This window comes from Heterodontus francisci, unplaced genomic scaffold (genome assembly GCF_036365525.1).
Source record: "Heterodontus francisci isolate sHetFra1 unplaced genomic scaffold, sHetFra1.hap1 HAP1_SCAFFOLD_544, whole genome shotgun sequence".
Lineage (NCBI taxonomy): Eukaryota > Metazoa > Chordata > Chondrichthyes > Heterodontiformes > Heterodontidae > Heterodontus > Heterodontus francisci.
The window spans coordinates 1-15,202 of record NW_027141127.1 but is presented as its reverse complement, the minus strand read 5'-3'; the positions used below and the strand labels follow the sequence as shown (position 1 = coordinate 15,202).

Sequence of the window (15,202 nt, the reverse complement as noted above, 5' to 3'; positions counted from 1 at the left end):
CACTGTGCTCAGTTCCAGTCTCCATATCCCTCAGTTAGACCACACTTGGAGCACTGTGCACAGTTCCAGTCTCCATATCCTGCGGTTAGACCACACTTGGAGCACTGTGCACAGGTGCACTCTCCATATCCTGCGGTTAGACCACACTTGGAGCACTGTGCACAGTTCCACTCTCCATATCCCTCAGTGAGTCCACACTTGGAGCACTGTGCTCAGTTCCAGTCTCCATATCCCTCAGTTAGACCACACTTGGAGCACTGTGCACAGTTCCAGTCTCCATATCCTGCGGTTAGACCACACTTGGAGCACTGTGCACAGGTGCACTCTCCATATCCTGCGGTTAGACCACACTTGGAGCACTGTGCACAGTTCCACTCTCCATATCCCTGGGTTAGACCACACTCGGAGCACTGTGCACAGTTCCACTCTCCATATCCCTGGGTTAGACCACACTCGGAGCACTGTGCACAGTTCCACTCTCCATATCCTGCGGTTAGACCACACTTGGAGCACTGTGCACAGTTCCAGTCTCCATATCCCTCGGTTAGACCACACTTGGAGCACTGTGCACAGTTCCACTCTCCATATCCCTGGTTAGACCACACTTGGAGCACTGTGCACAGTTCCACTCTCCATATCCCTGGGTTCGACCACACTTGGAGCACTGTGCACAGTTCCACTCTCCATATCCCTGGGTTAGACCACACTTGGAGCACTGTGCACAGTTCCACTCTCCATATCCCTGGGTTAGACCACACCTGGAGCACTGCGCACAGTTCCACTCTCCATATCCCTGGGTTAGACCACACTTGGAGCACTGTGCACAGTTCCACTCTCCATATCCCTGGGTTAGACCACACTTGGATCACTGTGCCCAGTTGCACTCTCCATATCCCTCAGTTAGACCATACTTGGAGCACAGTGCACAGTTCCACTCTCCATATCCCTGGGTTAGACCACACTTGGAGCACTGTGCACAGTTCCGGTCTCCATATCCTTCAGTTAGACCACACTTGGAGCACTGTGCACAGTTCCACTCTCCATATCCCTGGGTTAGACCACACTTGGAGCACTGTGCACAGTTCCACTCTCCATATCCCTGGGTTAGACCACACTTGGAGCACTGCGCACATTTCCAGTCTCCATATCCCTGGGTTAGACCACACTTGGAGCACTGTGCACAGTTCCACTCTCCATATCCCTCGGTTAGACCACACTTGGAGCACTGTGCACAGTTCCAGTCTCCATATCCCTCGGTTAGACCACAATTGGAGCACTGTGCACAGTTCCACTCTCCATATCCCTGTGTTAGACCACACTTGGAGCACTGTGCACAGTTCCACTCTCCATATCCCTGGGTTAGACCACACTTGGAGCACTGTGCAGAGTTCCACTCTCCATATCCCTGGGTTAGACCACACTTGGAGCACTGTGCACAGTTCCACTCTCCATATCCCTCGGTTAGACCACACTTGGAGCACTGTGCACAGTTCCACTCTCCATATCCCTGGGTTAGACCACACTTGGAGCACTGCGCACAGTTCCACTCTCCATATCCCTGGGTTAGACCACACTTGGAGCACTGTGCACTGTTGCACTCTCCATATCCCTCAGTTAGACCACACTTGGAGCACTGTGCACAGTTGCACTCTCCATATCCCTGGGTTAGACCACACTTGGAGCACTGTGCACAGTTCCGGTCTCCATATCCTTCAGGTAGACCACACTTGGAGCACTGTGCACAGTTCCACTCTCCATATCACTGGGTCAGACCACACTTGGAGCACTGTGCACAGTTCCACTCTCCATATCCCTCAGTTAGACCACACTTGGAGCATTGTGCACAGTTCCACTCTCCATATCCCTGGGTTAGACCACACTTGGAGCACTGTGCACAGTTCCACTCTCCATATGCCCAGGTTAGACCACACTTGGAGCACTGTGCACAGTTCCACTCTCCATATCCCTGGGTCAGACCACACTTGGAGCACTGTGCAGAGTTCCAGTCTCCATATCCCTCTGTTAGACCACACTTGGAGCACTGTGCACACCTCCAGTCTCCATATCCCTCGGTTGGACCACATTTGGAGCACTGTGCACAGTTCCACTCTCCATATCCCTGGGTTAGACCACACTTGGAGCACTGTGCACAGTTCCACTCTCCATATCCCTCGGTTAGACCACACTTGGAGCACTGTGCACAGTTTCACTCTCCATATCCCTGGGTTAGACCACACTTGGAGCACTGTGCCCAGTTCCACTCTCCACATCCCTCGTTTACACCACACTTGGAGCACTGTGCACAGTTCCACTCTCCATATCCCTGGGTTAGACCACACTTGGAGCACTGTGCACAGTTCCACTCTCCATATCCCTCAGTTAGACCACACATGGAGCACTGTGCACAGTTCCACTCTCCATATCCCTGGGTTAGACCACACTTGGAGCACTGTGCACAGTTCCACTCTCCATATCCCTCAGTTAGACCACACATGGAGCACTGTGCACAGTTCCACTCTCCATATCCCTCAGTTAGACCACACATGGAGCACTGTGCACAGTTCCACTCTCCATATCCCTGGGTTAGACCACACTTGGAGCACTGTGCACAGTTCCACTCTCCATATCCCTGGGTTAGACCACACTCGGAGCACTGTGCACAGTTCCACTCTCCATATCCCTCAGTTAGACCACACATGGAGCACTGTGCACAGTTCCACTCTCCATATCCCTGGGTTAGACCACACTTGGAGCACTGTGCACAGTTCCACTCTCCATATCCCTCAGTTAGACCACACATGGAGCACTGTGCACAGTTCCACTCTCCATATCCCTCAGTTAGACCACACATGGAGCACTGTGCACAGTTCCACTCTCCATATCCCTGGGTTAGACCACACTTGGAGCACTGTGCACAGTTCCACTCTCCATATCCCTCGGTTAGACCACACTTGGAGCACTGTGCACAGTTCCACTCTCCTTATCCCTCAGTTAGACCACACTTGGAGCACTGTGCACAGTCCCAGTCTCCATATCCCTCGGTTAGACCACAATTGGAGCACTGTGCACAGTTCCACTCTCCATATCCCTGTGTTAGACCACACTTGGAGCACTGTGCACAGTTCCACTCTCCATATCCCTGGGTTAGACCACACTTGGAGCACTGTGCAGAGTTCCACTCTCCATATCCCTGGGTTAGACCACACTTGGAGCACTGTGCACAGTTCCACTCTCCATATCCCTCGGTTCGACCACACTTGGAGCACTGTGCACAGTTCCACTCTCCATTTCCCTGGGTTAGACCACACTTGGAGCACTGCGCACAGTTCCACTCTCCATATCCCTGGGTTAGACCACACTTGGAGCACTGTGCACAGTTCCACTCTCCATATCCCTGGGTTAGACCACACTTGGAGCACTGCGCACAGTTCCACTCTCCATATCCCTGGGTTAGACCACACTTGGAGCACTGTGCACAGTTTCCACTCTCCATATCCCTGGGTTAGACCACACTTGGAGCACTGTGCACAGTTTCCAGTCTCCATATCCTGCGGTTAGACCACACTTGGAGCACTGTGCACAGGTGCACTCTCCATATCCTGCGGTTAGACCACACTTGGAGCACTGTGCACAGTTCCACTCTCCATATCCCTCAGTGAGTCCACACTTGGAGCACTGTGCTCAGTTCCAGTCTCCATATCCCTCAGTTAGACCACACTTGGAGCACTGTGCACAGTTCCAGTCTCCATATCCTGCGGTTAGACCACACTTGGAGCACTGTGCACAGGTGCACTCTCCATATCCTGCGGTTAGACCACACTTGGAGCACTGTGCACAGTTCCACTCTCCATATCCCTCAGTTAGACCACACTTGGAGCACTGTGCACAGTTCCAGTCTCCATATCCCTGGGTTAGACCACACTTGGAGCACTGTGCACAGGTGCACTCTCCATATCCTGCGGTTAGACCACACTTGGAGCACTGTGCACAGTTCCACTCTCCATATCCCTGGGTTAGACCACACTTGGAGCACTGTGCACAGTTCCGGTCTCCATATCCTTCAGTTAGACCACACTTGGAGCACTGTGCACAGTTCCACTCTCCATATCACTGGGTCAGACCACACTTGGAGCACTGTGCACAGTTCCACTCTCCATATCCCTCAGTTAGACCACACTTGGAGCACTGTGCACAGTTCCACTCTCCATATCCCTGGTTAGACCACACTTGGAGCACTGTGCACAGTTCCACTCTCCATATGCCCAGGTTAGACCACACTTGGAGCACTGTGCAGAGTTCCACTCTCCATATCCCTGGGTCAGACCACACTTGGAGCACTGTGCAGAGTTCCAGTCTCCATATCCCTCTGTTAGACCACACTTGGAGCACTGTGCACACCTCCAGTCTCCATATCCCTCGGTTGGACCACACTTGGAGCACTGTGCACAGTTCCACTCTCCATATCCTGGGTTAGACCACACTTGGAGCACTGTGCACAGTTCCACTCTCCATATCCCTCGGTTAGACCACACTTGGAGCACTGTGCACAGTTCCACTCTCCATATCCCTGGGTTAGAGCACACTTGGAGCACTGTGTCCAGTTCCACTCTCCACCTCCCTTGTTTCCACCACACTTGGAGCACTGTGCACAGTTCCACTCTCCATATCCCTCGGTTAGACCACACTTGGAGCACTGTGCACAGTTCCAATCTCCATATCCCTGGGTTAGACCACACTTGGAGCACTGTGCACAGTTCCACTCTCCATATCCCTCGGTTAGACCACACTTGGAGCACTGTGCACAGTTCCACTCTCCATATCCCTGGGTTAGAGCACACTTGGAGCACTGTGCCCAGTTCCACTCTCCATATCCCTCGGTTAGACCACACTTGGAGCACTGTGCACAGTTCCACTCTCCATATCCCTCAGTTAGACCACACTTGGAGCAATGTGCACAGTTCCACTCTCCATATCCCTCAGTTAGACCACACTTGGAGCACTGTGCACAGTTCCACTCTCCATATCCCTGGGTTAGACCACACTTGGAGCACTGTGCACAGTTCCACTCTCCATATCCCTGGGTTAGACCAGACTTGGAGCACTGTGCACAGTTCCACTCTCCGTATCCCTCAGTTAGACCACACTTGGAGCACTGTGCACAGTTCCACTCTCCATATCCCTCAGTTAGACCACACTTGGAGCAATGTGCACAGTTCCACTCTCCATATCCCTCAGTTAGACCACACTTGGAGCACTGTGTACAGTGTTGGTCCTGAATTGCATAGAATATACATCACAGAAACGGGCCGTTCGGCCCCTCTCCCCAGTTCCATGCAGGGGTTTCTACTCCCCACGAGTCTCCTTCCCGTCCCCTCTTCATCTTACCACCCCCCCCTCTGTCAACATGTCCTCCTATTGCTTTCTCCCGCGTGTGTTTATCCATCTTCCCCCCCCCCCCCCTCAATGCATCTCTGCGAATCGCCTCAACCCACTCCCTGTGGTAGCGGGTTCCACATTCTCCCCACTCTCTGGGGAAAGACGGTTCTCCTGAATTCCCCCCCCACGTTGGATTTATTAGTGATTATCTTATATCAATGGCTCCCTCGTTCCGGTCTCGCCCCTGAGCGGAAACATCTTCTCTACGTCGGCCCTATCGAAAACCCATTCACCATCGTAAAGACCTCGATCAGGTCACCCCTCCACCTTCCCCTCTCTAGTGTGAAGCAGCCCCAGCCCGTTCAGTCTTGTTATCTCTTTTGAGTGTCCTGTCATTGAGGGGAATTGGGAAGCAGGTGAGACCGAGATTCTGTGGGTCATTGACAGGTCTCCCCGTCGCTGCAGTAATGGGCTGGGATTCATGACAGACTGCAGTGGAGAGAGTGTGTGTGCTGTCGTCACTGGCAACCTGCTTCATTTCTATTCGGATGGTGATCTGGGCCGACTGCAAAAGTCACCTTGAGTCTCTCCATTTCTCCACGGCCTCGTCCCTCTCGATCGGACTGCGCAGAAATATCGACGGGCTGTAATCCTTGTTGATCTCCCCTCCCCAGGCCCCCTGACTGTTCCGACGCCCTCCCTCTGCCGGTCTCCCGTCTCCCGCCCTCCGTAAACTTCAGCTCACCCCAAACTCCTGCTGCCCCACCCCCACCCCCCCCCCCCCCCCCCCACTCCCATGTCCTAACTCGCACCGAGTCCGGTTCACCCCTCTTCGCACTCGCTGACCTGTCCCGGTCCGGCAGGGTGGTCAAATTACGTGTGATAATCACTGATGCAAAGGGATTTGGGGACGCTTTACGTTGTTAAGAATTCCACAAAACTGAAAGGTATTATTCTACCTCGTGCTGTCTTCATGCCTTTTGAGGGTGTCCTTATTTTGACAAAGTACAGGCACTGAGGTCAACAAGATTGAAGGAATCCCAAGACAAGTCCACACAGTAAATCACTGACATACACTTCCAATTAATCATCATCTACCCCCAGAACAGTCAGTCCTGTCCCCCTGGGAGCTTGCCCTCACCAAAGTGTCCGAACATTGTAAACTCAAGTACCCAGTCCAGACACTCGAGCTCCATAATCCAGGCCGACACTCCCCCGGTGTCAGTACTGAGGGAGTGCTGCACTGTCGGAGGGAGATGTATATACTCTAGGACTTGATCTCTATAATCAGACCGACACTCCCCCGGTGTCAGTACTGAGGGAGTGCTGCACTGTCGGAGGGAGATGTATATACTCTAGGACTTGATCTCCATAATCCAGGCCGACACTCCTCGGTGTCAGTACTGAGGGAGTGCTGCACTGTCGGAGGAGATGTATATACTCTAGGACTTGATCTCCATAATCCAGACCGACACTCCCCCGGTGTCAGTACTGAGGGAGTGCTGCACTGTCGGAGGGAGATGTATATACTCTAGGACTTGATCTCCATAATCCAGGCCGACACTCCTCGGTGTCAGTACTGAGGGAGTGCTGCACTGTCGGAGGGAGATGTATATACTCTCTGAGTTGATCTCTATAATCCAGACCGACACTCCCCTGGTGTCAGTACTGAGGGAGTGCTGCACTGTCGGAGGGAGATGTATATACTCTAGGACTTGATCTCCATCATCAAGGCCGACACTCTCCCGGTGTCAGTACTGAGGGAGTGCTGCACTGTCGGAGGGAGATGTATATACTCTAGGACTTGATCTCCATAATCCAGGCCGAAACTCCTCGGTGTCAGTACTGAGGGAGTGCTGCACTGTCGGAGGGAGATGTATATACTCTAGGACTTGATCTCCATAATCCAGGCCGACACTCCCCCGGTGTCAGTACTGAGGGAGTGCTGCACTGTCGGAGGGAGATGTATATACTCTAGGACTTGATCTCCATAATCCAGGCCGACACTCCCCCGGTGCCAGTACTGAGGTAGTGCTGCACTGTCGGAGGGAGATGTATATACTCTAGGACTTGATCTCCATAATCCAGACCGACACTCCCCCGGTGTCAGTACTGAGGGAGTGCTGCACTGTCGGAGGGAGATGTATATACTCTAGGACTTGATCTCCATCATCAAGGCCGACACTCTCCCGGTGTCAGTACTGAGGGAGTGCTGCACTGTCGGAGGAGATGTATATACTCTCGGACTTGATCTCTATAGTCCAGACCGACACTCCCCCGGTGTCAGTACTGAGGGAGTGCTGCACTGTCGGAGGGAGATGTATATACTCTAGGATTTGATCTCCATAATCCAGGCCGACACTCCCCTGGTGTCAGTACTGAGGAAGTGCTGCACTGTCGGAGGGACAGTGTAGAGGGAGCTTTACTCTGTATCTAACCCCCGTACTGTACCTGTCCGGGGAGTGTTTGATGGGGACAGTGTAGAGTGAGCTTTACTCTGTATCTAACCCCCCCCCCCGTACTGAATCTGTCCTGGGAGTGTTTGATGGGGGACAGTGTAGAGGGAGCTTTACTCTGTATCTAACCCCCCCTCCCCCCCCCCCCCCCCGTACTGTACCTGTCCGGGGAGTGTTTGATGGGGACAGTGTAGAGGGAGCTTTACTCTGTATCTAACCCCCGTACTGTACCTGTCCTGGGAGTCTTTGATGGGGACAGTGTAGAGGGAGCTTTACTCTGTATCTAACCCCCATACTGTACCTGTCCTGGGGAGTGTTTGATGGGGGATAGTGTAGAGGGAGCTTTACACTGTATCTAACCCCCCGTACTGTACCTGTCCATGGGAGTGTTTGATGGGGGACAGTGTAGAGGGAGCTTTACTCTGTATCTAACCCCCGTACTGTACCTGTCCTGGGAGTGTTTGATGGGGGACAGGGTAGAGGGTGATTTACTGTATTTAACTCAATGACCTTTCTGTGTCTCCTGTAGGTGGGGAAGTGGGACCAAGGCAACCTGATCTTGAAGTATCCTGTCTGGTCTCGCTATGGGATGTTCCTTCAGCCTGTGGACGATGACCATCACCTGACCGTGGTCACTCTAGAGGAGCGACCCTTTGTGATCGTGGAGGATATTGACCTCGCCAGTGGGACGTGTATCCGCGATTCAGTCCCATGTCGTAAGCAGCTCAATCGAACCGCCAGGTCGGTTTTCATGGCCCTCATCCCTTGCCCCCATCTCCCATTTCCACACCAGCATTGACACAATTCAAACCTGCCACACCCGTTATCGGGAAAGACTGAACAGACTGGGGGCTCTTTTCTGTAGAATAGAGAAGGCTGAGGGGTCACCTGATTGAGGTTTTTAAGATTATGAATGGGTTTCGATAGGGTTGACGTAGAGAAGATGTTTCCGCTCGGGAGAGAGACCGGAACTAGGGGCCATTGATATAAGATAATCACTAATAAATCTAACATTGGGAGGGAGGGGGTTGAATTCAGGAGCGACGTATTTCCCCAGAGAGTGGGAGAATGTGGAACCCGCTACCACAGGGAGTGGGTTGAGGAGAATCGCAGAGATGTATTTGAGGGGGTGGGGGGGGAAGGTGGATAAACACAGGAGGGAGAAAGGAGTAGAAGCACGTGTTGATGGGGAAGGGGTGAAGATGAAGAGGGGGCTGGGAGGAGGCTCGTGTGGAGCAGAAAATTCCTGAAAGGGCAGGGGATTGGATTCCACCAGATGTTTTAGAAAGCATCTGCGCACAGACTGATATGCAAGGGTGACGGGGAGGAGCCGATATATTTGCTGGCCGTGCTTTCGTGACCGCGCCTGCTAGCCCCCTTCCCGTGTGCCGTACCATTGCCTGATTCTGTAACCGATTGTCTCCCTCTCCATCCGCCTGGACGACGCACAGTGAGATCCCAGACGGGAAGATGTTCACGAAGAAATGCTGCAAGGGTTTCTGCATTGACATCCTGAAACGTCTGTCCAAGACCATCAGCTTTTCCTACGACCTTTACCTGGTCACCAATGGGAAGCACGGCAAGAAAATCCACGGCATCTGGAACGGTCTCATTGGAGAGGTAATGTCGCCCCCCCCCCCCCCCCGCACCCCACCCCCCACCCCTTGACCTCTCATCCCTCCCCCACCCACCCACCCCCTCCGCAGGGAGTCCCACAAGGGCCGCAGTGTTCCCATCTCACACTGGAGAAAGTGATGAGGGGGCCATGGAGCGATTTGAACAGGAGGATGTAGAATTGTAGGAGGTGACAGAGATAGGGAGTGAAGATGGAGACTGTATGACTGCAGCTGCCTCCTGTTGAGCCCCACACACACACCAAGCAGGACAGATCCAGATTCAGTCCCGGGCCGGTGCTCTGCTCTCACTGCTCCCGGAGAATGGCGATGAGCTTCCTGTGTTTAGTGTGGTTTGAGATGAAGGGAGGGACAGGGAGGTCAGTCCTGTAGGAGGGAGGGTGAGGGGGCTCCTCCTTCTGATGGGGGCAGCGGTGGGGGCGGGGGTGCACAGTCCACACGAGTGCAGTGGATTCTCTCAATGATTCTCCACGCCGTCTGCCGCAGGTGGTGTACAAACGAGCGGACATCGCCATCGGCTCCCTCACCATCAACGAGGAGCGTTCCGAGATTGTGGATTTCTCCGTGCCCTTCGTGGAGACTGGTATCAGCGTCATGGTAGCCCGTAGCAACGGGACCGTCTCTCCCTCGGCATTTCTGGGTGAGTGTCCCCCGACTCGGGGGACGTCCCGGACAGCGAGGGTATGGGAGACAGAGAGGGAGTGGAGGAGGGAGAGAATGGGGAGAGAGGGAAGGGTGGAGAGAAAGAGATAAGGTGGAAAGAGAGAGAGAGAGAGAGACCAGGAAATAGAAAGAGAGAGATAGGGGGAGAGAGAGAGAGAGAGAGAGAGAGTGACAGACAGAGAGAGAGAGAGAGACTGAGGGAGGAGGGGAGGGTGTCCCACAGATTGGAGACTGAGGGAGAAGGGGGGAGGGAGTCCCACAGTTTGGAGACTGAGGGAGGGAGGAGGGGGGAGTCCCACAGTTTGGAGACTGAGGGAGGAGGGGGAGCGAGTCCCACCGTTTGGAGACTGAGGGAGGAGGGGGAAGGAGTCCCACAGTTTGGAGACTGAGGGAGGAGGGGGGGAGGGAGTCCCACAGGTTGGAGACCGAGGGAGGAGTGGGGGAGGGAGTCCCACAGTTTGGAGACAGAGGGAGGAGGGGGAGGGAGTCCCACAGTTTGGAGACTGAGGGAGGAGGGGGGAGGGAGTTCCACAGTTTGGAGACTGCTGCTGAGCATTTGAGGCCAGGCCAGGGTTTTGGGCTCTTGCTGTGCAGTAATTACAAGGCGTTTGATGTTGAATCCCACGTGGTTCTCTCCCCTCCAGAACCTTACAGCCCAGCAGTCTGGTTGATGATGTTTGTCATGTGTCTCACAGTGGTCGGAATTACAGTTTTCATCTTCGAATTCTTCAGCCCAATCGGATACAACAGAACCCTCTCCAGTGGAAAACGTAGGTCACGTTCGATCCTCTCCTCCAGACACTGTCCAAAGTATCTCTGCGACCCGGACTGTTTGATGCGGGAACCCCGTTTTTTTTGGTTTTTTTCTTTTGATGGGGACAGTGCAGAGGGAGCTTTACTCTGTATATTTCTGATATAAGGTGGCCTTTATACCCCTGGCCCCTTTTATATTTTTCACATCGAGGGAGCCTTTATTCCTCAGGCCCCCTTCATATACATATTTACAGTTTTAAAATAACTTTATTAGCGGGGGTCAGCTCGGCCGGGATCGCTCCGCACTCCCGAGCCCCCTCGCCACCCGCAGTGAGGGGCGTCCCGGGGGTTTCGGCTACTCCTCCGCCCGCCGGACCAACCCGGAGTCGGCCGCCCGGACAGCCGAGGCGCTCTTCTCCGCCGGCGGGGGAGCGCCCTGACTGGAGGCGACCATGTTCCAGACTCGGAATAGATCCCGGTAAAAGACAGGCAACTCCCTCAGAGAGGCGCGGCTAACAAACTCCACCGGGAGCTGCGTGTCATCTTGAAGGCAGTGACACTGGCGGAAAAAATACGTCACCAGCGCACACCATCTGGGAGGACGCTCGACGTACAGGTATCTCTGCAGGGTCCGAAGGCGGAGAGTCGCAGCCTGGGTGCGGACGCACACCAGCGACTGACCGCCCTCCTCGATCGGGAGACTCAGGACCGCGGCAGAGACCCAGTGTTTCCTCTTGCCCCAGAAGAAATCGACGAGTTTCTTCTGGATCTTGGTGGCAAATACAGGGGGCGGGGCCAAAGTGACCAAACGGTACCACAACATGGAGGCCACCAGTTGGTTTATGACCAGCGCTCGGCCCCTGTAGGAAAGCACTCGGAGCAGTCCTGTCCAGCGCCCCTGCCGAGCGGTGACTTTCGCCTCCAACTCCTGCCAGTTTGCCCGCCAGGCTTCCTCAGCGGGGCTAAGGTGGACTCCCAGAAAGAGGAGGTGCGTGGTGCTCCACGCAAAAGGTGTCATCTCCTCCAGCAGGGAGTCCACCCGCCACTGACCCACCAGGAGTCTGGAACATTTCTCCCAATTGATCCTCGCGGAGGACGCGGCAGAAAAGGTCTGCTGGCAGTCGCGCATCCTCCGCAAGTCAACGGGATCTGTGATTGCGAGGAGCACGTCGTCGGCGTAAGCCGAGAGGATGACCCGCATGGCCGGCTCGCGCAGAGCCAATCCCGTCAACCTCCTGCGAAGCAGGCACAGGAAGGGCTCCACGCAGATGGTATACAATTGCCGGACATGGGCATCCCTGACGCACTCCTCTCCCAAAGCGAAGGGGCGCCGTCAAGGACCCGTTAACTTTGACGAGACACTCTGCGGCGGCGTATAAAAGTCGGACCCGGGCCACGAAATGCGGCCCAAGTCCAAAATCGCGCAGAGTCCCGAAAAGGTATTCGTGATCCACCCTGTCGAACGCCTTCTCCTGATCGAGGGAGAGAAAGGCGACCGACTGACCAGTCCTCTGGGAAAGATGGATCAGGTCCCGGACCAGGTGGATGTTGTCCTGGATGGACCGGCCCGGGACCGTGTAGGACTGGTCGGGGTGGATCATGTGGGCCAGCACGGAGCCCAGGCGGGTAGACATAGCCCGGGCAAAGATCTCATAATCCGTTCTGAGGAGGGAGACCAGACACCAGTTTTTAAGCAGGCGGAGATCGCTCCTCTTCGGCAGCAGGACGATGACCGCCCTGCGCCACGAGAGGGGCATCTCCCCGGTCGCCAGGCTTTCCCCCAGGACCCGCGCGTAACCGTCCCCCAGGACATCCCAGAATGCCCTGAGGAACTCCACAGTCAACCCATCCAGCCCTGGGGATTTGCCCCTTGAGAGCTGGTGGAGGGCGCCAGTCAGCTCCACCAACGTGAGCGGAGCCTCCAATCCTTCGGCGCCCTCCGGGCTGACCTGCAGCAGGTCCTCCCACAAAACTCTGCGCGCATCCTCGCTGGACGGATCTGGACAGAACAACGCACTGTAATAAGTCTGGACCAGGAGGCCCATTCCCTCCGGATCCGTGATGGAGGATCTGTCGTCGGCCAGCAGCTCGACGAGCTGCTTACGGACCCCCCGCCATTTTTCCAGCGAGTAGAAGAAGGGTGAGGCGCGGTCCAAATCTTCCAGGATCTGGATCCGCGACCTCACGTACGCGCCTCGGGACCCTATGAGCTGCAGGTCCCTCAGCGCGCCCTTCTTCTCTTTGTACGCCTGCCACAGGGCCGGGTCCGCGATGGCATGACCGAGGCGGGACTCCAAGTCGAGCACCTCCCTCTCAAGGCGCCCGATCTCGGCTTCCCGCCTCTTGGTCAACCCCTTCGCGTACTCCTGACAGAAGACGCGGATGTGAGTCTTGCCCACATCCCACCATAGCCTCAAGGAGGGGAAGCCCCACTGCTTCCTTCTCCAGTCGGCCCAGAATCGACAGAACTAGTCCCGAAATCGCTTGTCCTCCAGCAGCCGGTTGTTAAAGTGCCAGTACGCGGACCCCGCCCGCATGCGGAGCGGAGTGAACTCCGCCCACACCAGGCGGTGGTCCGAGCACGGCACCAGCCGCATGGAGGCCGCCGAGACGCGGGAGACGTATGCCTGCGAAATGTAGAGGCGGTCGATTCGTGACCCCCCTCCTCCAGACCTCCACGTGAAGGCGCTGGAGTCAGGATGGAGATTCCGCCAGACGTCCACCAAGTTAAGGGAGCTGATCAGTCCCTCAACTTCTCCACCGACACTTGGCCGCGCTGGGGACCAGAGCGATCCCCCCACCTCGAGGGTGCAGTTAAAATCCCCCCCGAGGATGATGCACTCGCCGCTATCAATGGAGCTCAAGAGAGCGGACACTTCTTCAAAGAAGCGCGCTTGCAACGCGCCGGGCCTGGGCGCGTACACGTTCACAAAGTGGAGCGGCACGCTACCCAGGCGAACGGTGAGGTGGAGCAAGTGGCCCGGCACGAGCTCCTTGACCCCCAAGATCTCCGGCTGAAAAGTCGGGGCCAACAAGATAGCCACCCCACTAGAAATAGGGGTGAGGTGACTCATGTAGACCCCACCCTGCCACTCCAGGAGCCAGGTGGCTTCGTCTCCCGGAACGGTGTGGGTTTCCTGCAGAAAGCTCACCGCGTATCTCCCTTCCTTCAGGACTGAGAGATTGTGAAATCTGCGGTGAGACCCCCTGCTGCCGTTGATGTTGAGGCTGGCTATGGTTATCTTCATGTCAAAGGTACTTAAAACCCGTCACCAACAGCTCACTGTGAGGAGGGAGTGGAAGTGCACCTGGCCTTCCACTCCCCCAGCAACCCATTGAGGAACACATTAAAACGGCGCCTCTCAACCAGTTTCACGTCCGCAGCGCTTGCCCGCTTTCTTCAGGGCGGCACGGACGGACTGGATGATCAGCGCCAGATTCGACCAACGGTCGAGGACCAGCTGAACTTTTTTGCGGCAACCCCTGCAAACCGCGAGGAAATCCTGGAGTTCCGCCATGGGGATGAGAGGAGATTCGGTGGAGGCACGAGGGACTCCACCACCTCACTGGCGATGGAATCAAGATCATCCTCCGTGCCCCGCACCGAATCCCCATCCTCCTCGGGTCGTCACCGCCAGCGGCCGACACATCTACCACACACTGTGGGCGGACGTCCCGGCCGTGCCAGCTGGTCCCGCCTCCGTCACGATCCCACCCCCAGGATCGATGGCGGAGGAGTCCTCTCTGGGTTCTACTGTGAAAATTGAGCCTGTGGGTACCAGCAGTTCAGGACCCCCCCACCCCCCCCCCCCCGGGCCAATGAGTGGTCCAGGGGAGACAGAAGTTCCTGACTCCGGAAATCCAGCCGGAGCCGAGACTGGAGGCGGAGAGAGGAGGCCATCTCCCGCTCCGCCAGCACCCACAGGCCCAGCAGATGGGGCAGTATTCTTAGTTATAACCGGGTCGGGTGTCTCTTGGTTGGTGGTGGACACCGGCTGGAGGGCTGACCCTCTGGGGCGTCGCCCTCCCCTTCACTCAGGGCACCCGACCCAGTAGCAGTGGCAGAATGGGCGGCGTCCTCAGGCTCCCCCACCACAAGCAGGGCCCCACTTACTCCTTCAGGAGGGGCCTCATGTTTAGTTTAGTTTAGTTTAGTTTAGAGATACAGCACTGAAACAGGCCCTTCGGCCCACCGAGTCTGTGCCGACCATCAACCACCCATTTATACTAATGCTACACTAATCCCATATTCCTACCACATCCCCACCTGTCCCTATATTTCACTGCCACCTATCTTTACTAGTGCCAATTTATAATGGA

General features: G+C 55.5%; 1 protein-coding gene across 1 annotated transcript in view; it reads left to right on the top strand.

The window, feature by feature from the left end:
- Positions 1-14,425, top strand: part of LOC137362202 (glutamate receptor ionotropic, NMDA 2D-like) — a gene marked incomplete at its 3' end in the record, with an annotated part of 160,973 nt that extends 146,548 nt beyond the window's left edge. The window contains exons 5-10 of the mRNA XM_068026652.1: positions 6,388-6,434; positions 8,362-8,573; positions 9,284-9,452; positions 9,953-10,106; positions 10,774-10,899; positions 14,267-14,425. Coding sequence (XP_067882753.1) covers positions 6,388-6,434; positions 8,362-8,573; positions 9,284-9,452; positions 9,953-10,106; positions 10,774-10,899; positions 14,267-14,425 — 867 coding nt within the window. The remainder of the gene's footprint in view (positions 1-6,387; positions 6,435-8,361; positions 8,574-9,283; positions 9,453-9,952; positions 10,107-10,773; positions 10,900-14,266) is intronic.
- Positions 14,426-15,202: the final 777 nt, after the last annotated feature.